The 21,281-nt window shown below is 40.4% G+C and overlaps 2 protein-coding genes across 9 annotated transcripts in view; one reads left to right on the top strand and one right to left on the bottom strand.

The window, feature by feature from the left end:
• Positions 1-20,563, bottom strand: part of DCP1B (decapping mRNA 1B) — a 41,264-nt gene extending 20,701 nt beyond the window's left edge. For 3 of the 8 annotated variants that reach the window (XR_011148055.1, XR_011148054.1, XM_069003655.1), the window contains exons 1-3: positions 19,823-20,211; positions 19,322-19,362; positions 16,984-17,111 (exon numbers count right to left, since the gene is read on the bottom strand). Coding sequence is in view for 6 of the 8 variants with exons in the window: in XM_069003655.1 (XP_068859756.1) it covers positions 16,984-17,111; positions 19,322-19,362; positions 19,823-19,918 (265 nt within the window). In the remaining 2 variants the exon portion in view is untranslated. The other 5 variants (XM_069003656.1, XM_069003657.1, XM_069003653.1 and 2 more) reach the window with 5 other exon arrangements.
• The window catches only part of CACNA1C (calcium voltage-gated channel subunit alpha1 C), a 467,253-nt gene continuing 454,154 nt past the window's right edge, over positions 8,183-21,281 (top strand). Inside the window, exon 1 of the mRNA XM_069003652.1 lies at positions 8,183-8,606. Within this exon, the coding sequence (XP_068859753.1) occupies positions 8,477-8,606 (130 nt within the window). The 5' untranslated portion in view covers positions 8,183-8,476. The remainder of the gene's footprint in view (positions 8,607-21,281) is intronic.

The raw sequence follows: 21,281 nt of genomic DNA, 5'->3' as shown, positions 1-21,281 counted from the left end.
TCGTACACACAATGCAATTTCACTGCAAGCTTTCTACCAGCATGAAAACACTGCGGGTCTTATCAGGATTAAACATAAACAGATTACTTTTATCTGCCTTCCCACTCCATCAGACTGTTTGACAAAATAGAATTCCAGATCTAAGTATCATTTGTAGAGTGGTAATTTCATGTTCATGTTAAAAATGAATCACGAAACATCAGAGGCACAAAGCAAATTTTTCTACTGCCACACAGAAGAGGAAATATTAAGTCACTTTTAGGCCCAGCTTCAAGCATAAAGTTATGTAAGAAGAGATTATTGTAAAAAACAGAAAAAGATAAAATCAAACCTGAGTAATGAATTGATGACATTAAAGGAAAAAAAGTGCCAAAATTACAATGTTGTTAACAAGATTACACAAAACTGTGACATAATGCAGCTATAAAATCAAGAAGATCCAATTAATATTGAATGGGAAGCTAAATAAATTGCTTAAATAAACTGACTGAAATTATTAATTAGTAAGGGATATCAGTCTTTAGAATTTTTAGAATTTGAAAAAGACAGGCTACTCATAAATCGAAACTGAAAAATTATAACAAAATCTGTGAAGCTCCTTTAATAGCTCAGTGACTGAATTTCAGGAAGGACACTATTTAAGTTTTAAATCACGACTTCAGAGCCAATTCGAAAGCTTCCGCCTTACAATTTTCATTTTTTGGCTACGGATTTCTCCTGTCCTCACAGACACTAGAACACTTGATACTATTTATAAGCAGAAGCTGACAGCTGCTATCTCCCAGAATTATAGATAACAATTTCTAACCTCTCGATATTTGAAACATTCGTTGGGTTATTATGGTAATACGGGATTTCTTACCACCTTCAATCATTTGTGTTAAGTATTCTGTTAAAAAGAAAGGCATTCTCTAGGATTATTTTTTCCTCTTCATTATGCCAGAGATTAGATTTTTGTCTTCTGGATAGACATTTCTATTATCAAAGCTTTTGTTTCAGTGTACCTGCAACATGTGATTTTTAAGCTTTTCCTCCACAGACTGCACAAAGTCTTTAAGCTTGGTAAAGATGAATACAGAAATAACTACTGACTAGAGATTCCCCTGTACCTAGGAACTGTTTTATACTTGCTGGTATTAAAAAGAAGTAAACAAATTCTTAAATGTTTGTGTTTATTCTTGATTTCATGCTTAAGGTATTTTACTTCATGTATAGTCTAGGCTCTTGCTCCTGAATATGTAAATCCACGCTTGGCTATGTTAAAAAGAAGTTCCTGTATCCATGTCTTGCAAGGCAGGCAGACACCTTTATGTTGCTCATCTTTTCTCTCTGCTGTCTGCCATCCATCCATGCAATATCTGACCCTTCAGCAAACTGTCAGTGCTTGCATTTCTTTCTCCAGTATTTTTTAAACTACTGCAGCCTCCAATTGCAGGACCTATTGAAAAAAGAACCGAAGTGGGTTATATCCACAACAATGGTTTTCAATCTATGAGTTTGTAGTTTAAAAAAGGAACTAAAGCATGCCATGCTAATTTTGTGCTCTTCTGCTCCAATATGAGTGTGTTCCTCTCATCCATGATGTTTTACAATCACAATACAAGCAAATGAGGTTCCTTCTCCTTTGCTCAGGCTCACGTGGTACAGGAGACCTGCCTGTGGAAGCTCTGCAACCTGCTCTGCAGCATAGTGCATAAGAGGACTGCAACAAGGGAAAGAAAATATAAAAAAACCTGCAGCTAAGACAGCTGCACACTATCCTGGAAAGCTGAATTCCATCCCAGAGATGTTATGCAATGATACACAAGCTGTGAAATGTCATCTGAAGTGGCTGCACTGGCTGGGTGTGCTGCATTTCCCAGGGGCTGAGTTGAGATCCTAGACCTGGGTGCAAGACTTGAGTGCATGACCTGCAAAAACACCAATCATCCCAATCCAAGTCTGTAAGAAGTGTTTTTGAACCAGTGAATAATAAAGACACTGGAAAAAATTGGCTTGAGTAATTAAAATCAGACATTCCGTATTTAATTGGTCTCTAATTGTAACCATTCTGCCCTAGGATCCCAATTTGTGAAATGGGAAAAATAACATTCCTAATCTGAGCAAGGTAAAACAGTTTGGTTTGTTCACGAGTTATCACTTATTATAGTGATGATCATTGGAGAAAACAACAAGAAAACCCAATAATTCTGTCTCTAGTGCAGAACTTCAGTGGCACATAACAAAGAAAGTGACCCATGCATCAGTAAGGAGAAAAAACCAGAATACTGAGTAGCTTCTGGATGTGAACACCACCCCAACGATTTGATAACTGAAACAAAGTCCTTATTGCAACAGAAGACAATCACACAATATAAAATTCCATAAACAGAGAGATTGCACAACCAACCTTAATGCTGGAATTTCCTGGTTTAAGAGCCCTAAAGTTCTTCTAGCTCTAAACAGGCTTTAAGTTCTTTCAAATGCAAAATTTTTCTCTTTAGATACTTAAAACCACAACACTAGAAAAAAAACCTTCAGTTGTATCCTATTATACCAGATTGATAGAAATGTGGCTCATCAATAGGACTGGGATTTTTAGGCTTCTTGCTTCTTGAGATTGTGCAAAGCTGCACAGTACATAATATGTATTAGGTAAATGTATTTGTTTCTAAATAGTGAAAGTTCCTCTCTGGCTATATCCTGTTATTTCTGGAAGCTTTTAAAGAGAAGTCAAATTTTTTATGGTTTCTCAGGCACAAAAATTTCGATAAATTGAAGCAAGGTAGAGTTTTTCAAACAATGAAAATGTGTATTTTGATATGAGCTTCAACTAAATTCCTGAAAAGCTCTGAAAAGGCCCTACCTGTTAAATTATCAGACACTTGCTCTTTCATTTAAAGGTTGATAAAGCTCCTAACCCACTTAATTGGAGAACTGTTAACAAAGACAGAAAAAAGGAAGACTTGCTATTTCCACTATCTCAAATGTTTAAAATATTATATATGAACAAGCAAGCAAGAAGAAAACTCAAAACCCAACCAAACCAGTTATTAAAGGAAAAATAATCCTACTCAGAGACATGTTAATGCCAAGCATTGATTACACATGGCCATTTTTCAGCTTAACCAGTGAAAATCAAGTGAAGAAGGAAGTGTTTAAGCAATTTTATTGAAAAAGACCAAACACAAAATATGAAGCAACAAAACCCCCAACAAAATGAAAAGGCCCCTCCAGACCCCTTCCCCCAAAAGCAAACGGTTTGAGAGTGGGCAATGATTGGCAACACTACTCAAGTCAAGAATAAGTTCCTCACTACCATCTGTTTGTGCTTGGAACTATGCCTTAAAAATCAAGACAAAATTTTTGTTAATAGAATGGACCCTGAAATATTCCTGCCATCATCTATCAGTCCATGAAAGTTGGGGGACCAATTTGCAGACTTCCAGATAGAGCCAGCGAATATTTCTGGTTTCATGAGGCAAAAAAACAAGGGACAGCACAGACACAGTGGATTATTTAATAAATCATATCCGTGGCTCTACTGTGAGAGACTGACTTCAGGCAGATTTTAAATCCAAATTTATCAGAATTTTTGTGTGATGAAAAATCAACTGTGTAGCAGTCAAACAAAACGGGGTCACTGGAAAGCCCCCTAAATGGCCTCAAAGCTGAAGTTCTGTTAGCACTGCAGGAAAATGTAACACCCATTGATCCGTTTATTTCCATAAAGCTCAGCAAATCTAAGGGTCCATCGGCAGGTTCTTTACTTTTTTTGGAAAAGAGCCCAAATGCAAACTGTATTTGCAAGATTTCCCTTAAATATGCCTTCTGTTGATGCTACAAGAAATTTTTAGTCATGACACAGGAATAGCATCTATGTTATGATCCATCTGGCTTAGAGAATTTATTTTTTTCCCCCCACACCACTGGTTTTCCAGTCACCTCCTGCCATTGCATCATCAGTTCCAAATAATTTTTAAATCATGATGGTGCATGACACTGAAATTAAGGCAGGAAGGCTGTAGATGCCAGGCTATCAATTTCTTAAATAACAAGTTGTTCTTAATAAATATTTTTTTCTTATAAATAGGCTCTCTTAAATAACAAGTGGTTCTCGTTACTATTTCACAGTAGACTTCCAAAATGTCCCCATCAGACTAGAGCTCCATTGCCTTTTGTAATGGAAATGACTGAAGAGTCTCACTCAAGGAGTGTAAAAGGTAAGTGAAGAGGTACTAAGAGAAACGAATGGTGGGTGAAAGTCCTGTTCTAGTTTTGATAGAGAAAAATGATAGACGCTGACTTTAGAAAGGTAAGTGAAAAAGTCTGCAGCAAAGCTAAAAACTACATCCACATATCCTCAGCCAACACAAGCATGGTTTGTGTGAAATGAAAATCTATCAGAGAAAGGCTTACTGGAAGACAAATGCAACTCCTCAACATCTGAAACTATTCTCTTTTTTAGCTTACCTGTGCTCTATATTCTCTGCTAACTTTCTAAAGCAAACAATAAAACGTGTCTTCAACACACCGAAACGAAGCCAGGCCCTACAGAACTCATCTGAACACAGCACAAAAATGCCTTACACAAATCTAGGCTAAATATAAATCCATACCTTCCATCAGCAGAAAGGCTTACACTAACAGAGCACTGTCACAAGTGGAAGAGGTTAAACTAGAAACCTTTTCTTCATTCTGTGCACTTCACTGCTACATAGTGACAAAGAGCAAAGAGAACTCTCCTCAATCAAGAAGGGGACAACACAGCTTTTCCAGCCTGGGGACAACAGAAGAACTACTTTTATTGGAAAGAACAGAAAGGAGAGCTACCTTCAGTGTCTCAATCTCCATCCCTTTTCTGTCCACCTGCCTTCCACTATGTTAAGAACAGCAGCAGCTTCTGTATGTTCCTTGTGGAGTATCTGGGCATCCAGTTCCATGGGGAAAAGGTGCTCTGCTGTGTGTGACACACACAGCTGGTAGAGGGCTCACCAGGATTCTCACAGCAAGGTTTTCATTTATAATTTAGTGCAATCTAAGAATATGTTCCCAATTGTTTTTAAAGTGCATCTCTGAGGTACCTGCCAAAGGTACACCTCTAATTCCACCTCTAATTTACATAGGTAAATTCAAGGTCAAATTGTTTTCCAAACTCTGACAGTGCCATTTTCCAGTACATTAGAAGAGAGGGGAAAAAAGAGAAGATGATTTTAACCTCAAATAGATGTTCAATAGCATGTCATTTTTTCCTGAAACCTGAATTTTTACTATAATCAGTATGATGAGCTGTCACTCCAAATGGTTTAACTCCCACAAAATAATGAACAACTTCAAAAAGGCCTTCATGAGGAAAATAAGCAACCTTAACTATAGATGATGTTTCTAATTCTGACTGTTGTGATCTCATCTCATATTTCTTCACTGCATACCTTCAGATCCTAAGTAATGGAAATACATTTGCAGATCTGGACTAAGTTCTTAGCCTGCAACAATAAAAGTCTAAGTTACTTGTATATACTTGTAACAAGAAACATTAAGAAATACTCTAAGATCAAGAGAATTTCAACCCCCTCATTTTTGTATTTTTCCATTTGGATACTCTGGACACACTATCATTTTGGAGGTAAGCAATTGTTTGATTTTTCCTATACCATCTCTAGTTCTAAAATGGTTAGAAGAAGAATTAAAAAATTCACACAGAAATAGGCAAAAGTCAACTGCTCCTCCTGAGATCTCACACAGTTCATATTTACAGCATATCTCATGCATTCCCTTTTATTGCTTTGCCACAGCCTGTTAACATGTTATACTCAACACATTAAAGAGTTCTCTGCTGTTCTGTAGCCATTCCTTCTCTTGCAGTCAGCTGTTACACTGCCTTCAGCAACATCTGCCTGGCTGTAGAGCTGCAGACAGAAACTTTTCAGTACAATTTTTAGCAATATAATACAACTTCCAGGCACAGAAAGGACTTCCACTGCTCTCAGAGAGTGACAGACAAACAGTGATGGGTTTACTCCAGTTGTGGGTAGGTTCACACTGTGTTCACAAGCTAAATTTCACCCTGAAGCCTTTATCATTCACATATGGTCACTGCATTTTTACGTGCTTGAAATGTGAAGGACCATTAAAGTACTAATATAAATGTTACACCTGCATTTTCGTTGTGAAATTGCAATTTAGCAATTTCTTTCATGAAGATACAAATACCATCCCTTTGAAGTGCCTTGCTGCTTTTTTCTTTTAATTACTGTAATTCTAATTTAAATTTGTATATATTTCAAAATTTTATATTAACTACTGAAGTTAGTGTTCAGATTACTCAGAAGTTTACTGACTCTTCTGTATTCTTGCACCCAAGACATTCTGTGTGCAAGAATACAGAATGTTGTGTGTATGTACAAAGAGAGAAACAACGCACCCCTGAGATCAAATTTGTCACCAAGCAAATGTAATTTAAATAGTAAACAGTTTCTTAGTTAACCTGTAATTCAACAGAAGAGAAACCCCTCACATTTAGCAAATTCATTTTATATTAGCAGCTAGACATTTCACAATAGCAGCACTGGGAGGTAGCCTGCAACTTTGAATCCCTGATTATAGAGATAGTCAGATTTAAATAAAAATTTGGGATTTTTGCCTTGGACTATTTTCACTGCAGCAACTGTATTATTTTCACACAAAGTACAAATGCATATTTCATTTTGCTTCAGAAGTCAGCAGTGTTTTACTAGCTTATGCATAATCCTTTAGGAGTAAAACTTAAAGAGTTATCATCATCTCCTTCCTCAGTCTCTCCCCTCCTTCAGCTTTTAAGTCTCAGTGCAAATGTGAACATCTACTTTTCTTTCTGTTAAAGAGTGTTAGAGAGAGAAAAATATTCACATGAGAGAAACCAGAATAAGAACAACGGGTAACAATAAACAAAAAGTAGCAAAGCCCTGCAGGAAGTCATACCATACCTCACAAAAAAAAAATTCCAATATAATTTCTCTCCTTTTTCTAATTATTCTGAAATTTCATGAACTTGTTAATTGAGAGATGCTACATGTTCCTGTATAAAGGATTTAACACTGTATGTTGTTTAGGAAAAGATAATGAAATTTTACAGAAAGGCAGTTTGTTTGGCAGAGACAAAAGAATTGGTACAGCTCATCAAACAGAAAGTCCATACCCTGTCTAAGACAATGGCCAGCAGCAGATGATTCACAGAAAGAATCTTCTGAGTCCCTTTATTGTTGACTTCTGACCTGAAGCATGTGTCTTACATCACTTACTTTTTCTTTTCCCCCTGGCTACACAATCTCTCTGGTTGCTTTAATGCACGTAAATAATACCTCTGTTATGCAAAGGGATTACTAAAACAGGCTCCAAAAGTCCTAGGCATATGTATGTCCAAAATAATGAAGCCAGAAGGAAAAATCCACCAGGGTATTTTTTCAGACTGATTTTAAGCAATGCATTACAATATGAAGACTTTGTATTTTATTAAAGGAAGCTCCTCTGCAAACCCAACAACTGGGTTGCAGCCACAATGATTAAAGCAGAGCAGGCAGCAGGCATTCAGCCCAGTGCTGTTACTGGTTTGTATGCCAGTTAAGACAAAAAAGCAACGCTGCATTTGCAGCCCGAGTGGAATTCCACTGTAGCACTTGCACCGTGGTTCTGTATGTAACACATTCCTTGTCCTTTAAAGGGTATGCTATCTTACACTTGGGAAGGGTTTCTTTCCTTTTCCCCCCTGTAATTGAAAAGTATTCTTTACTGCCGATTTAAGGCTTGTTTTGACAAAGAGAGCACTGATGAGGCACTCAAGAGCTTGTATTAAATCAAAGTTAGACAGAAGTGAGCAGCTTGTATATGTGCTGTGGGATACACTTGCTCACATATTTATCTTCCATGTTTTGAGAGAAGGTTACAAATATTTTTATACACATACACACACATATAAAAGAGTGTGAGTAAGCAAGCTCACATTCCAAGAGAAGTTTTCTGGCTATGTCAGGAGCGTAGTCCACCCTCTGCTAAGCAAACCTATTTTTTTCAAGCACAAGAGGATATTATCAGAGGAGCCCGTGTGGACATACAGAAACCAGAGATCGCCATGGCTCGCTGAGGTGATGAGCTGACGGGTGGATGGCGCCCATTATCTTCACTCCTCAATCCAAGTTTTCCTGAAAAACGGACAGGGGGAGGAGAAGGCTCCAACTGAGTGTAAGGCACAGAGGACAAGCAAAGGATTAGGAGTGAACAGCAAGAAAAGGAAGGAGAATGCAAAAGATACTGAAAACATTTCAAAGAGCTAGAAAATAGCTCCTAGATGAGAAGATCCAGTTGTCAGCAATTTAAAACAATATTCAGGCTTTAACTTCTGTACAAGGCTATTACATAAAAAAACTCTGAAGCAAGAAGATTAAGCAAAAGGAATGTGCCTTCACTATCTCTAGAAAATACACTTAGGTTCAGCTGCTTCAACGCTCCTTGGAATTTTAAAATGTTTCAAGCCTTGGTTCGGCAAGCGTATCACCCCCTGCCCAGCCACCAGCCAGGGGGACCCGACACGAAGTACAAGGGGAAGGTGGTGCATGAAACTCAGCTGAACTGCTTCTACATCAAACCTGGAGGTAAGACAACATCACCCACTTGTGTGCACAGAACCTGTACTGCTAGCTGCCGTGAGCGTTGCCTTCCTGTTTAAATAGAGCAATCTGTGTCATGTAGGAGACTACACTAATACCTCACAGCAATATTTGGTGATAATGTACTGTGAAGCCCTGGATGTGTGATCACACCACCACAGGATCTAGATAATTCTGGTAATTCTCAAATCTGGGGAGTGAAGTAGATGGATGGTTATACATGATAGATGGATGGTTATATCTTGGTTATATATTGTATTTTGAGCATCTAATGAACATTGCTTCCCCACTTCCACTGTGACATGATTAAAAAAAAGGAATGCAAGTATAAGAAAAAGAAACAAAAGGGGTTTTTTTGTAGACAAAGAGGCTAAGAAGTTTAAAACATACAGAAGCTGGAAGTACTAAATACATGCGTGCGTATGTGAAGGGATTAAGCTGCAAAGGCGGTTACACAAGGGATTTGTGAAAAGCAGCCAGCTCTGGGATATCCTTGTTTGCAGGAAATACATAGGCACTCATGTACATACTCCCCCTGATCCTGAAACACTTTCCATTTTATGCTCTACCAGGAGGGATGTGTGAAGTAGAGGCTGTACAGGTAGCCACATGAAAATAACCCCTCTGAAAAAAATCATTATCTGTTGCAAGCCGAACTCTTGAGCATTACTGCATCATATGCCTATCTTATCTTGAAAAGACGTCAGGAATGCCCAGCACTGGCACTACACTCTCCACAGTAAACCTCCAGACAAGCTAATTTGTTGCTTATATGCTGACATCCATAAATGGGAAACAAAGACTGTGTCTAGCAGATAGATGCAGTATTACTCTCCTGCCATTCCATACAGAAACTCATCACAAAGGTGGGATGCTTGATACATGCTTCTAACTCTATTCCATATCCTGTTCCTACTGGTTTGTTTGCCCAGGCAGAGCTACAGCTCCCCCATGCACAAAATAATTACCAGCCATCAAAAAACTACAGAGATTTTTATCTCAGCTCTGTAGCCTGTTTCTTCTCGCATGGCATAAAGCTGCTCTGACTTCCAGATTGGGCTGAAACTGAAAACCTACACTAGGATTTCTGCACTTCTTTCCCTTACACTTTTTTTAAAGCACCTCCAACATGCAACAGAACACATCATTAGAGCAAAAAGATGGCTGCGGCCATCGTATTTACAGCTGCAAAAAGCCACTCAACAAATGAAAACCATTCTTAACTGCTTGCTTTGTTTGGTCAAAGGCTTCCACAATTGGCACCAAATCCTCAGGGTAGGAATGGTGAGGAAGAAACACCTAAAACATCCTTTTTAGAAAGTCTGAATAGAAACATCTGTGCTGAGATGGGTGGTGTGACAAGGGACGTGGTGTTACGCATCAAAAATTAAAACTTAAGGCCTTCAGAAGTGGTGTCTACAGCTGCCACTGAAAAACATAAACTGTATTTAGTTTAAAGGAAAATATGAATAATAAGGCAGCCCTGGAAAAACTAAATTTAGAAACACTTATTAGTACAAACTATTTTGCTTTAAAAACAACAAACAAAAAATAGTTTTGCAGTTCCTCCTCCTTTTTTTTTTTTATATGAACCGTAAAAACCTAAATCATAGAACATTTACTGTCCACAATACACAGAAAAAAACCCCCAAACACCCTAAAGCTGAATTAACTAATACCTGCTAATCCTAGAATCACAGTAATAATTTAGTTTGGCTGGGGCCTCTGCAGTTCACTTAGTCCAACCTTCTGCTCAGAATAGTGGCAGCTGCAGCGTGAGAGACACTTAGGGAAAGAAGAAATCACGATCAGCTACAAGGTTCCATAAAAAACTATATCCTATGGCACTTTTTCAGTTAGTTTATTTTTAATTAATATTCTTGTTCACTTCCCTGTGTTAGAAATCTACTCCCCCTTCCATAGATTTAGCAGAGTTTAGTTACAGGTTTCAAAACCTGTAGTTTGTGCACTCTAGAACAGGCAAGCCAAATAGCCACCAGACTGCAAAATCCTAATTCCTGATGTTAAAACCCACTTCCCCTGAGCCAGCACTGCTGCATGTCCATCTATCCCCAAGTGCAGTATTAAGTTATACCATCAAGTTATAATAATATTTTTATATCTCAGCAGGCAGGCATTAAAGATTTCCAGGTATCCTTGAAAAATAAAATGAGACAGGAAAGCACAAAAATCTAATATATAAATGCACATATTTTATGGTTCTAGTGATAAAAATGTAAATTGGTATCTATACGATTTCCAAGGGGCAGTTTATTATTTTTCTTGACATTCTGAAGTAATTTTTACCATTTTCTAAGCACATTAAAATCATTGGTTAGTTGAAGTATAGACCATAAAGGCAGGAACTACATGGGAAATGTAGTAGAAAATTAGTAATGCTTTTATCTATGCTTTTACAAACTGGTTTATGAACAGATAATTTCTGAGTGTAGGTACAAGGAAGTCAATAAACTGAGTGCTAGAGGCCACCTCGCATGAAAGAAACAATTATCAGCACTATGAATCCAATAAATAGAGGCAGGAAGAAACTGGCTTGCTTCTCTCAAGAAAATCTGCAGATGACAAACTATAAAACAGTTAAATTGGACAGAAACTTAAAAAGGTTTCCAAAAAAATGCATGCAACATGACAAAGCTCATGCTGCATCCTTCCTCTTCTGGGTTTAGAATTAACTCGTACGAAAACATTAATTATTTTCAGCGTGCATGTTTTCTTTGGAAATTTAAAAAAGGGAAATAATGCCTATGCTTAAGAGTGTTAGCATTCCAACACTCAGTAAAACTGAGGTTTCACTTTAAGGTCAGGAACATCCAGGGAAGATAATCATGACCTCTGCTGCTGTTCTGTCTTGCTGGATACACGATGAATTTTTAAAATGCTGACCAAAGGAGAGAAACTGGAATGGAAAGGAGGAGAGATTTGTTTGTATCTCTGAGACAAAAATGTCTCCAAGGACAGAACCTCAGGTAAACCACAATCATTTGTATTCTGCACAAATGGCAGTAGTCAGTCCAGGCTGACTTTTTTAAAAAGAGCTTTACCCAAAACTGTTTAGCAAAAAACCAGGCTGAGAAGAATACATCCCGAAAAGGGACAAGGCCCTTCTGCCAAAACTACTTTGCATTTCTACAGTATGGGTTGACACTTTTGTTTCAAACTGACAAACACTTTTCAAAGACTTTTAAACTACAGAAATATTTTCTTCAACAAAACATGCAGGTTGTAGCAGGATGGAATAATAATTCTTCAAACAAACTTAACCTTAAAAAAACTGGTTTTAACTGTTTTGTCACATTCAATTGTGACAAAAACACCACATTTTGCTTAATGATGCAGCAACAGAAAGCCATTTCTGAATCAGTAGGCCACTGAGTTTAGAGAAAAAAAATAACACAAATTGGAAAAAGTTAAAACCATTTACAGGTATTTGTTTCAAAATTCTGAAAGACGAATGAGCATTTGGGGAATAATCAACTGAATACACATTTCAGTTTTCTGCATTCGTCCTGTTGGGGTTTTGATACTGGACCTGATAATGTATGTTGGCAGGGAGGAGGCTGATAAATAAGGTTCTCCTTTCTAAACTGACATTTTTACCCAAACCAAAAACATTGAACAGAAACTACTACATCATAAAGACAAAGGCTGGAATATCTATTTTGCCTGTCTCAATTGACCAAGTAGTAGTTTATTGGTCAATATACGGAAAGCCAAGTCTAAATATACACACAAGTAAATTTAACCACCAAATACTGGTTTCATTCTCAAATTAGAAAAAAAAAAAATCAGAAGGAAGAATAGGTTTAAAATATTGTACTACACAATAATGTAGTATAGACTATGAACACATTTCAAGGGGAGAAAGACACCATGGTAGCCAAAAGAAGACTGTTTGTCATCATATACTCTTTTTTACATGTCACTCAGATTCTCTTCTTGTTGCCTCCTACTTTCCCTTCAGAAGTAAACTTTATAAGTCTTCAATCTTAGATGCTCTTTACAAGAGAAATGCTACTTGCAGGGTCACTGCAGAGGTGAGACACTTATTATCCATTTGTATTTTTACCAGGATGTATCACCTTAGAAGGGTGAACTACAATGAGCCCCAATCAGCCTCAAAAGAAGATGAGTTGTTCTATTTGAGAGGGCTCATGGATGCTGTAACACAATCTAAGAATGAAAAATAATAGTTTGAGGAAAATATACACTGTTACCTTTTCCTAAACATTTTACAATCACTTGCCCCCAAGCATATATTTGGAAAAAATTTCATACATAATTATGAATGACGGGGGAAGAAAAAAAAAACCAACCCATGAACCACAGATAAAACACAAAATTTCTTTAGACACCTGGCAAACTTCCCTCTCCCTCCTGTCCCATTTACTAGATGTCTCTGCAGTGTAGGAATCTGGGAAAATAATACCAAATTTTCGGGGTTCTGATAGACATATGGTGGCAGCTTAAACTGAAAAACTGAAACAAGTGTGAGGTTATGTACATACCACGTGTGTCTGCACAGCTTTGCCCAAACCAGGCATGCCTGCTCTGCTTTTGTACCACTTGCTGAGCCTCTGCAGAAGCCCAAATCCAGCAGACACATCTCACTAGAAGGCTTTATTCCATGGCAAGCTTAGGAGATGACCTGAGCAAAGCCCTTGCTACAATGTAGCACAGAAGTGAAAAGTAACTTCTGTGTCCAAATAGGTACAGAAACTGTCAGAATTGGTTGACGTGTCACACAATTTTTCTCCACTCAATATAGCAGAAAAGCACCCAATTAACCTGTATCAGATCATTGTCACAATTAGCATACTATTTTAAGGTAGGATCTTGTGTTCTTGGCAGCTGAAATGCTCAAGGTGAAGCCAGCTCTGAGATAAGCAACTTGATATTCCCCGAATTCTGGTTCCTATAAGCATCAAAATCAATGTTCAGCCATGAAAAGATAAATGAGTGAAATCAAGAAATAATTCACTGACCCAGCACACAGACATAAACACCTGGCACAGACTGGGGAATAGCTGTAATTATTATATAGCTGCTAAAGGGAGAAAACTAAGGTAATTTAATCAATAATTTACTGCTGTGTATTTCTTCTGAACTATCTCATATCAATCAACATCAAGGCTTAAGCAGCAGGCTCTAAATATTGGCTTTCCCAATAACTATCACCAAAAACTAATGAAAAAAGTAGTAGTTATGTAGTTAAGATTAGTCAAATACACAACTCCTGAAATTTTAAAAAATCTTTAGAACTGTTAGATCATCTACACAAAACCAGAACTACTGTCTTGCTCTCAGAAAGCAAACATCTAAAATTGCAGTTAACAATGTAAGTTTAAAGGTCTCGTTGCAAATTGCCTGTTTGATCCATAAACCTTCTGTTCCTTGGTGGACAAAGATTCCTGCTGGCATTGAAAACTGTAATTTGAGCTTCCCTCCTGGATTTGAAATGAATAAGCCCAGCTCTACCCTAACAGATTCCCCAAACAAAACTTTTCTGTGAAACAGTGGATCAGTGCAAACATTAACTGGCATGGATCCCAAATCCAGCCTGAAAAGTCCTGGGACTAGACTGTGTCTCCAACATGGTGTTTAGACAATATTTCAGCTTAAGATGACCAGGATCATATGAAACAATAGAAGAAATATGAAAAAATAATCAAGTAAAAAGATGAAATATACCTTTTTTATTTTAAGCATTTCTAAAATGTATATTTATTGTGTATCATTTTGGAAAATTTTGTCTGTTGGAATAACATATTGGATACAAAGCAAGCTTTACAAAAGGATAGCTATTACATGACAAAATGTTGTTGGACTTGTCCAGTACACAAGTACCACCTTTTGCTGCCAAGAGGATTTATTTTAGACTGTGTGATACAACCAGCCACAGAAATTCAGCTGTACAAAATGGATTTTGAATACTGGAACAAACAAAGCAATTAGAAACACAGAGGAAATGGTTAGCTTTGTTAGATCTAATGAGGAGACACGTATGAAAAACAGCATAAGAAGTCACCAAGTCAAACAACATGTTAGAAAAAGATAATTTGTTTCCAGTTACTGTTAAGTATTACTGCCAAACTGTCCACTGTTCTGCCAAGTAAACAGCTATTACTGAGTACTCCTTGCTAGTATGTGAAAGCAGGAGATAAAAATAATATTACAACACAAGGGCCTGAGCCCCCTAGTTTTGTATGAGAACTTCATTTAACAAGGAATAAGCCTTAGTTTTGCAAAAAGCTATAAAGGCAAGATGTACAATAAAGCACAACAGCAGGAAAATATTCCTATAGAAAATTCAAGAGGACATTCAGAACTGTGTTTGGATGAGACCCTTGTGAAAACACACCCTTAAGGCTGAGGAGATTCCTTTATTTTATGTTGCAAAGGCTTTGAAATACAAAGTAAGGAAGAAAGGGCAAGAGGTATCTGCAACTCAGTGAAGAAATCACCACATGAACTATTTGTAGGGACCTAAAGAAAACCCAGAAAAGTCAAATGAGTTGGTAAATAACTTGTCTTCCAATTTGCTCTGGAAACAGATGTCCTCATGAAAATCTGAGAAAACAACAGTTTTTCCTTTGAAGTATCAAACCTTCAGTTTTCTTGAAGAAATAATAATTAAACCTTTGTAAGATTATTTTAGGAAGATAAACAGCTAGGGGTAACATATCCTTATACCAGAACTCACCTGACACTGACAGATTTTATAGGGTTTTTTAGTAAAACAAACATGAATCTTCTCTCAAACAACCAAATTCTTGATTCAATTAAGAGGTCTGATCTATGGTTAGATCAAACAGCTAACCCTGGTAAAAATCAGATCCACAGACCCAGGGATCCTGCTCAGAAGCACAGGCTACTTCTTATATTTGAGACCCCACAAATCTAAAATTTTGACATCTCTTAGTGAAAAGACAGCTTACATCCCTCAACCCCTGATTTTTCTGCTAGTAAAAAAAATAAACATACTATAGTTTAGTCTGATTACTGCACATAAACACTTATTTTCTGTCCCTACAGAATTATGACAATTTCTAATTACTCATTATACCACTTGTCTCAACAAAAATGAAAAAATTAAGAGATCAGGTTTCAAAAGGTAGATATTAGTATATACATAAATAAACTCCTATGGATTTTCAAAATGAGATAAAACAAGATTACACCTACATAAGAAAAACCCTTCCAAATCAGAGGGAATAAAGAGGTGTCATAGTACTTTAAATCCTAATGTCTGGTCCAGTCTAAGTTAGCCTGGATATGTCTGTGAATCTTTTCAGTTTCTTTCTGAATTCCAATTCTTTGTCAACCTAGCAAATACTCTCAAAAACAGCAGTTTCATTTGGGCTATTTAGAATGTTCTTTCTCTATTGTTTCTACCACACAGTGTGTGTGAACAACAGGATTCCCTCTTGAAATATTTTCCAACTCCAAATTAGTTTATGAAATAAAAAGGTCTAGCAGATTATCAAATTGGGCTGCTTTGCAAGCCACAGATTGCTTTTGCCTTTCCTTCACCCAGAGGGAACACTTGAGCATCACAGTTCACATAAGCCACTTGTGCAATCTGATTTTATGCATAAAGGACAAAGCCCAGATCATGTGCTACAGCTCTGCTTCAAGCACAGCTACGAACTGTGGATTTACAACTGCTCCCTGCACATTGTAACAGCCTGTGTGCAGATCTGCATGCACAAGTGAGCTTCCTCACATCTTCCACTCATTTCTGAGCTTGCCTGACACTTGCTGATTCTTGTGCAAAGATAATCATGCAGTATAAACAGAGAGCCCAAAGTAATAACTTTGTCTTTCAGCGGGGTTTAAATTAGACTCAGCATTATGTTGTCAAGAGTTACGCCTAATAGTTGAGAAGCAACCTGCCTTCCAGCGTGCTCCAAGAACAGTATTTTGGAGCTGGAGCAGAACACAGGGTTTGGATTGGCTGCATTTGTCTATTTTTATGCAGAAAATCGAGACTACAAATATTACACTGAGACTTCCCAGCACTGACTGGGGTATATTCAGAAAACACACACACAGAGACTTTCTCTGTCTCTCGCAGCCCATCACATTCACGCAACCATAAGGATCCAAATTTGTCAGTGGAATGAGGAGATTACTCCTAAGCTCATTCTAACACTTTCTTTAGCAGAGTGGCATTTTAGGGAGCACTGAGCAATTCTTCTCTCTCAGCACACCAAAAAAGCAAAATGCATCCCTTCAATTTCAACCCGTGGAAGCTGCAGTCTAAGCACTTGGACTACCTTAACCAAGAACAGACTGAAGAGAACCCAACTGCAGCATTTAACCCAACGTGTCACATACTTACACCTGGCATTTCTGTAGAGTAGGAAGGGGTCCTGCAGCTGGAAATCGAGGTCTTTAGTAATAGGTTCTGTTCGATTTTCCATGCTCAGTCTGTTCATGATTGTGAAACCATGCCTTGGAGAAGCTGATCTGAAAAGGAACAAGTAGAAATCCCATCGAGTCGAGGAAAAAGGAAATAATGAGAGTTTCTTTGTTGTGTAGTGCTCCAAATTCATTATTTATTTATTTCTAGGAGATGCTACAAAAATCTAATTTTGTTGCCAAGGAAATAACAATTGACTCTTGCAGTTTCGTTAATCCTTTTAATTATGACAAAGCCCTACATTATACATGAGGAATAAACAGACCCTCAGCATCACATGATCCAAAGCCACCATCTGCCCTATAGTTCCTCACTGGACTAGAAGGCAGCAAATAAAACAAGTCAGAGCAAGCAAACTTTTCAGCACCCAGGTTAACAACTGCAGATACTAACAGTCATCAAAGAGAGAATGTTCTGTACCACCTAAAGCATAGGGACAAAAGTGACCATGTGAGGAACTGAAACAGGCTGCCCCAGAGCAGCTGTGAATCCTCCCCCAGCCATGAATGATCCCTGATAAATGATGAACCTAAACCACTCTAATGACTCTAAATCATTATGCTCATTCATGGGGATTACATGTCAAGTCTCTTAGATAAAAGGGAACTGTGAAACCTATCATGACCCTGACAGGAAATACTCCTTTCAAACCAAGTTTGGCAACACAGGAAAATAAGATGGCTAAATATTTGGGGAAAGAGCCATCTCTGCTTAATTGCTGGTGTGTGGATTTCTCTATGAAACCAAAACACAGGAACCTGTATTACAGGATTGGTGTCAACCAAAAAATGAACAAAAGGGAAATCTTTGACAAGAATCCTTGTTTGCAAGGGTCAATATTTCACTTCAAACAAACAAACAGTCCACTTCCACTGGTATTAACCCAGTTGGAAGTCTGGCTTTTTAACTCTTCCTCAAAACTCACAAAGATGAGCTGGGCAGTAAATAAGCCAGCCCAAGTAATGTCATTTTACATTATGACTATGGTAATGAGAAGCAACAAAGGCAACACCAGTGGTCTCCAAAATGTCTGTTGGCAATGTCTTTTCTGCAGAAGTCACAGAAAATTAAAGTTAAAGCTGATGATGATGATGTTACTCTCCGTTCACAGCCTGTTCCATACTGCTGCCTAAAGGGCAGCCAGGCAGCAACTTCTGCCCTAAATGGAAACTTCCTCAGGCAACAAAAAGAACAGTGAAAGGTAACAAATACCAGAAGTAGGAGGTTTCATGTTGTCAGTTCTGGAGCTTTGAAACCAACACACCAGGAAACACTGCTTCTGCTTTGCAGCACACAAGTTGCCACATCCACCTACTGCCACCACAACAAAGGGCTGCTTCTTTCCTCTCGTGGTGGTAATTTTAACAGCATCTGATCTCCCCTCACCTGAGAGCAGCTTAGAAAAATTACTGATGACCATTGCCACATTGCTCTTGTACCATTGCTGGTACAAGAGAGCTGGAAAGACTGGAACCAGCATTCCCACTTCCCACAAAGCTGACAGGCTCTTGGGCCTCTCTGTCACCTCACACGCACCCCTCTCGTCGTCTCAAAACCACCTCTTGCTTTCTCAGCTCTCCTACCGGATGCTCTTTGACATAAAAGTTGAAAAAGTAACTTTCTGCTTTGGCCTTACACCCCAGCAGCTACTGCAAGACCTGCTGACTGTGTAACTTTCTGATTTTAACAACAGTCACAGAGAAATGCTGGGGCACCAGCATGGAAACCCCAGCACGGGGCAGGCTTCGCAACAGAACAAACATTATGTGCATTTTTACAAATGCCGTAAAAAATGATGCTCTGAAAGCCACAACCAGAGTTGCTGCTAAAAGAAAGCATTAAAATCACCCAAAATGTTGGATGTATTATGCAAAAAAAAAAGAGAATAGACTCAGGTAGTATGAAAGTTCCCCAAGTAGGGAACACAGTATTTCAAAAGCTCTGCCATTCCCTTCCTTTAAGCAATATCTTTATTTATTTCACTCATTTTTGTTCAGACACTTTTAAACTGCAAATCTTATTTAAATTGACACAAAAAAATTCCTACAGTTTACCCATACCGAGATTTAAACCACATTTGGAAGTCTTATCAAAACACAAGGTAATGTCTCCTTCAGAGTGTTTTCTTTCTCACATTTGCTTCTGCCAGTTTCAGTTTCTTTTCACCCTTGAGCAAGGGGGAGCATTTTACTTCATTCCAGCCAGCTTTTCCATATCCACAGGTTTCACCCGTTATGTTAAAATGTAGCCTCCTCACCTCGTGTAAACAAACAGCGTTCCCTCCACATCTGTCTTCTCCTGCAGAAATGGAACAGTAAAGAAGTTGAAGACAGGGCATTGTTTTGCTCACCATCAGTGAGCCCCCTTTCCTCTGTTTTACCAGTACCATCAGTTACACCTGTCTCACTCAAGCCAGGAAAAAATAACTAAACCCAACTTCATGGGCTGGTGGGGAGAGGCTGGAGCTAGCACGGGTCACCATGCAGTTGACCCAGGTTTTGAGGTAAGGTATGAAAAGGCTAAAGGCACATCACCATTGCACTGGGTTAATTCTAGGCCACACATGAGCACAACACACAGGCAAGAGGGAGAGAGAGGACTTTCCAAAGGGCACCCGCTTTGGAACAGAATGTTTGGGACAGAAATGAGGGAAAACAACACAGAAGGCAGATTGGGCAGGTTCTTCAAATACAGGACCTGAGTCTCACCATTACAACAAGCCAAGAACCACCTGTAACGAGCCTGAACGTTCTATTACCCAAAGTTTCCCCATGGTAGTTCCATTCGTGCATCTTACAACAGCGCTGTTAGCACTGGTGACTCCACCACTGCCCTGTGCACGTTTCGGTTCCATTACAGCTGTTGGAAGGGCAGAGGAGCGCCTGAGGCCCACAGCCCGGGGCTGCACCCCAGTCTCCCATGGCCTTGCTTAAAAACGAGACCTGGGCTAAACTCCAGCCTCCACAACCCTCCATGGGCTTGCACTAAACTCCAGCCTCCATAATCCTACATTAAACCCCGGGCGTCCGTGACCCGAGGTCAAACCCTTCTCTCCCACAGCTCCACGTTAAACCCCAGCCTCCACAGCCGCTGCTGCACGCGGCAGAGCTCCGCCACGCTGCAGGCCCCCAGAGCCGCGGGCCCAGAGCGGCTGTACCGGGGAGCACCGGGGAACACCGGCGAGCACGGGCGAGCCCCTCCCGCTCCCCACCCTCACACCTCGGCCCCGGCGGGGGGCGGGGCGTGCCCAGGGAGGCCCCGCCCCGGCGGCGGTGGGGCGGGGCGGGGCGGGGCGGGGCGGGGCGGGGCGGGGCGGGGCGGGGCGGGGCGGGGCGGGGCGGGGCGGGGCGGGGCGCGCACGTACCCACTGGCTGGCGCGGTGCCCGAAGGTGTAGAGCGCCACCTGGCTGGCCACGTCCACGATGCCGCTGATGTAGGGGTCGTGCTGCCGCAGCGCCGCCAGGCTGATGTCCAGCCCCCGGCCCAGCGCCGCCGCCATCTTGCGCCCGCCGCGCAGCCGCGACCAATCCACCGCCGAGCCGCGCCGCGCCGGCTCCCGCCCGAGAGCAGCCGCCGCAATCGAGCGCCGAGCGCCGGCCGCGCGGGATTGCGGGCGGTGGCGAGGGGCGGGCCGGGGACGGAGGGACGGACGGAGGGACGGACGGACGGACGCGGGGGCACTGGGAGTGGGGAGCCCGCAGCTGGACACAGCATGCAGGCACACACCGGCCCGCACACGACGCCGTGTGCCGGGCTGAGGCTGGTGGCTGCAGCTCCGGCTCGGCGTGTGGCTCCCTGTCCTGCTGGGAGGGCTGCGGTGCTCCCGCTCCTGCTCCGGCTGGACTCATCCCTTAGCAGGGGAGATGCGGGGGCTGGACCCGTCTAGTCCAGGAGAGAGAAGGCTAAGGGGGATCTCATCAATACATGTAAATATCTCCAAGGCAGGCGCCAAGAGGAAAGTGCCAGCCTTGAGTGGTGCCCAGCGACAGGACGAGGAGCAGCGGACGCAAACTAAAACACGAGGAGTTCCACCTCAACACGCAGAAGAACTTTACACTGAGGGTGGCAGAGCCCTGGAACGCTGCCCAGGGTGGTCATGGAGTCACTCTGGAGACATCCCAAACCCACCTGGACGCGTGCCTGTGTCACCTGCTCCAGGTCATCCTCCTCTGGGATGACCCCCACAGGTCCCACCCAGCCCGAGCACGTCTGTGGCT

Source organism: Aphelocoma coerulescens, chromosome 1A, assembly GCF_041296385.1.
Source record: "Aphelocoma coerulescens isolate FSJ_1873_10779 chromosome 1A, UR_Acoe_1.0, whole genome shotgun sequence".
Lineage (NCBI taxonomy): Eukaryota > Metazoa > Chordata > Aves > Passeriformes > Corvidae > Aphelocoma > Aphelocoma coerulescens.
Note: the sequence above shows the minus strand (reverse complement) of the source record. Positions and strands in the feature narration are given on the sequence as shown.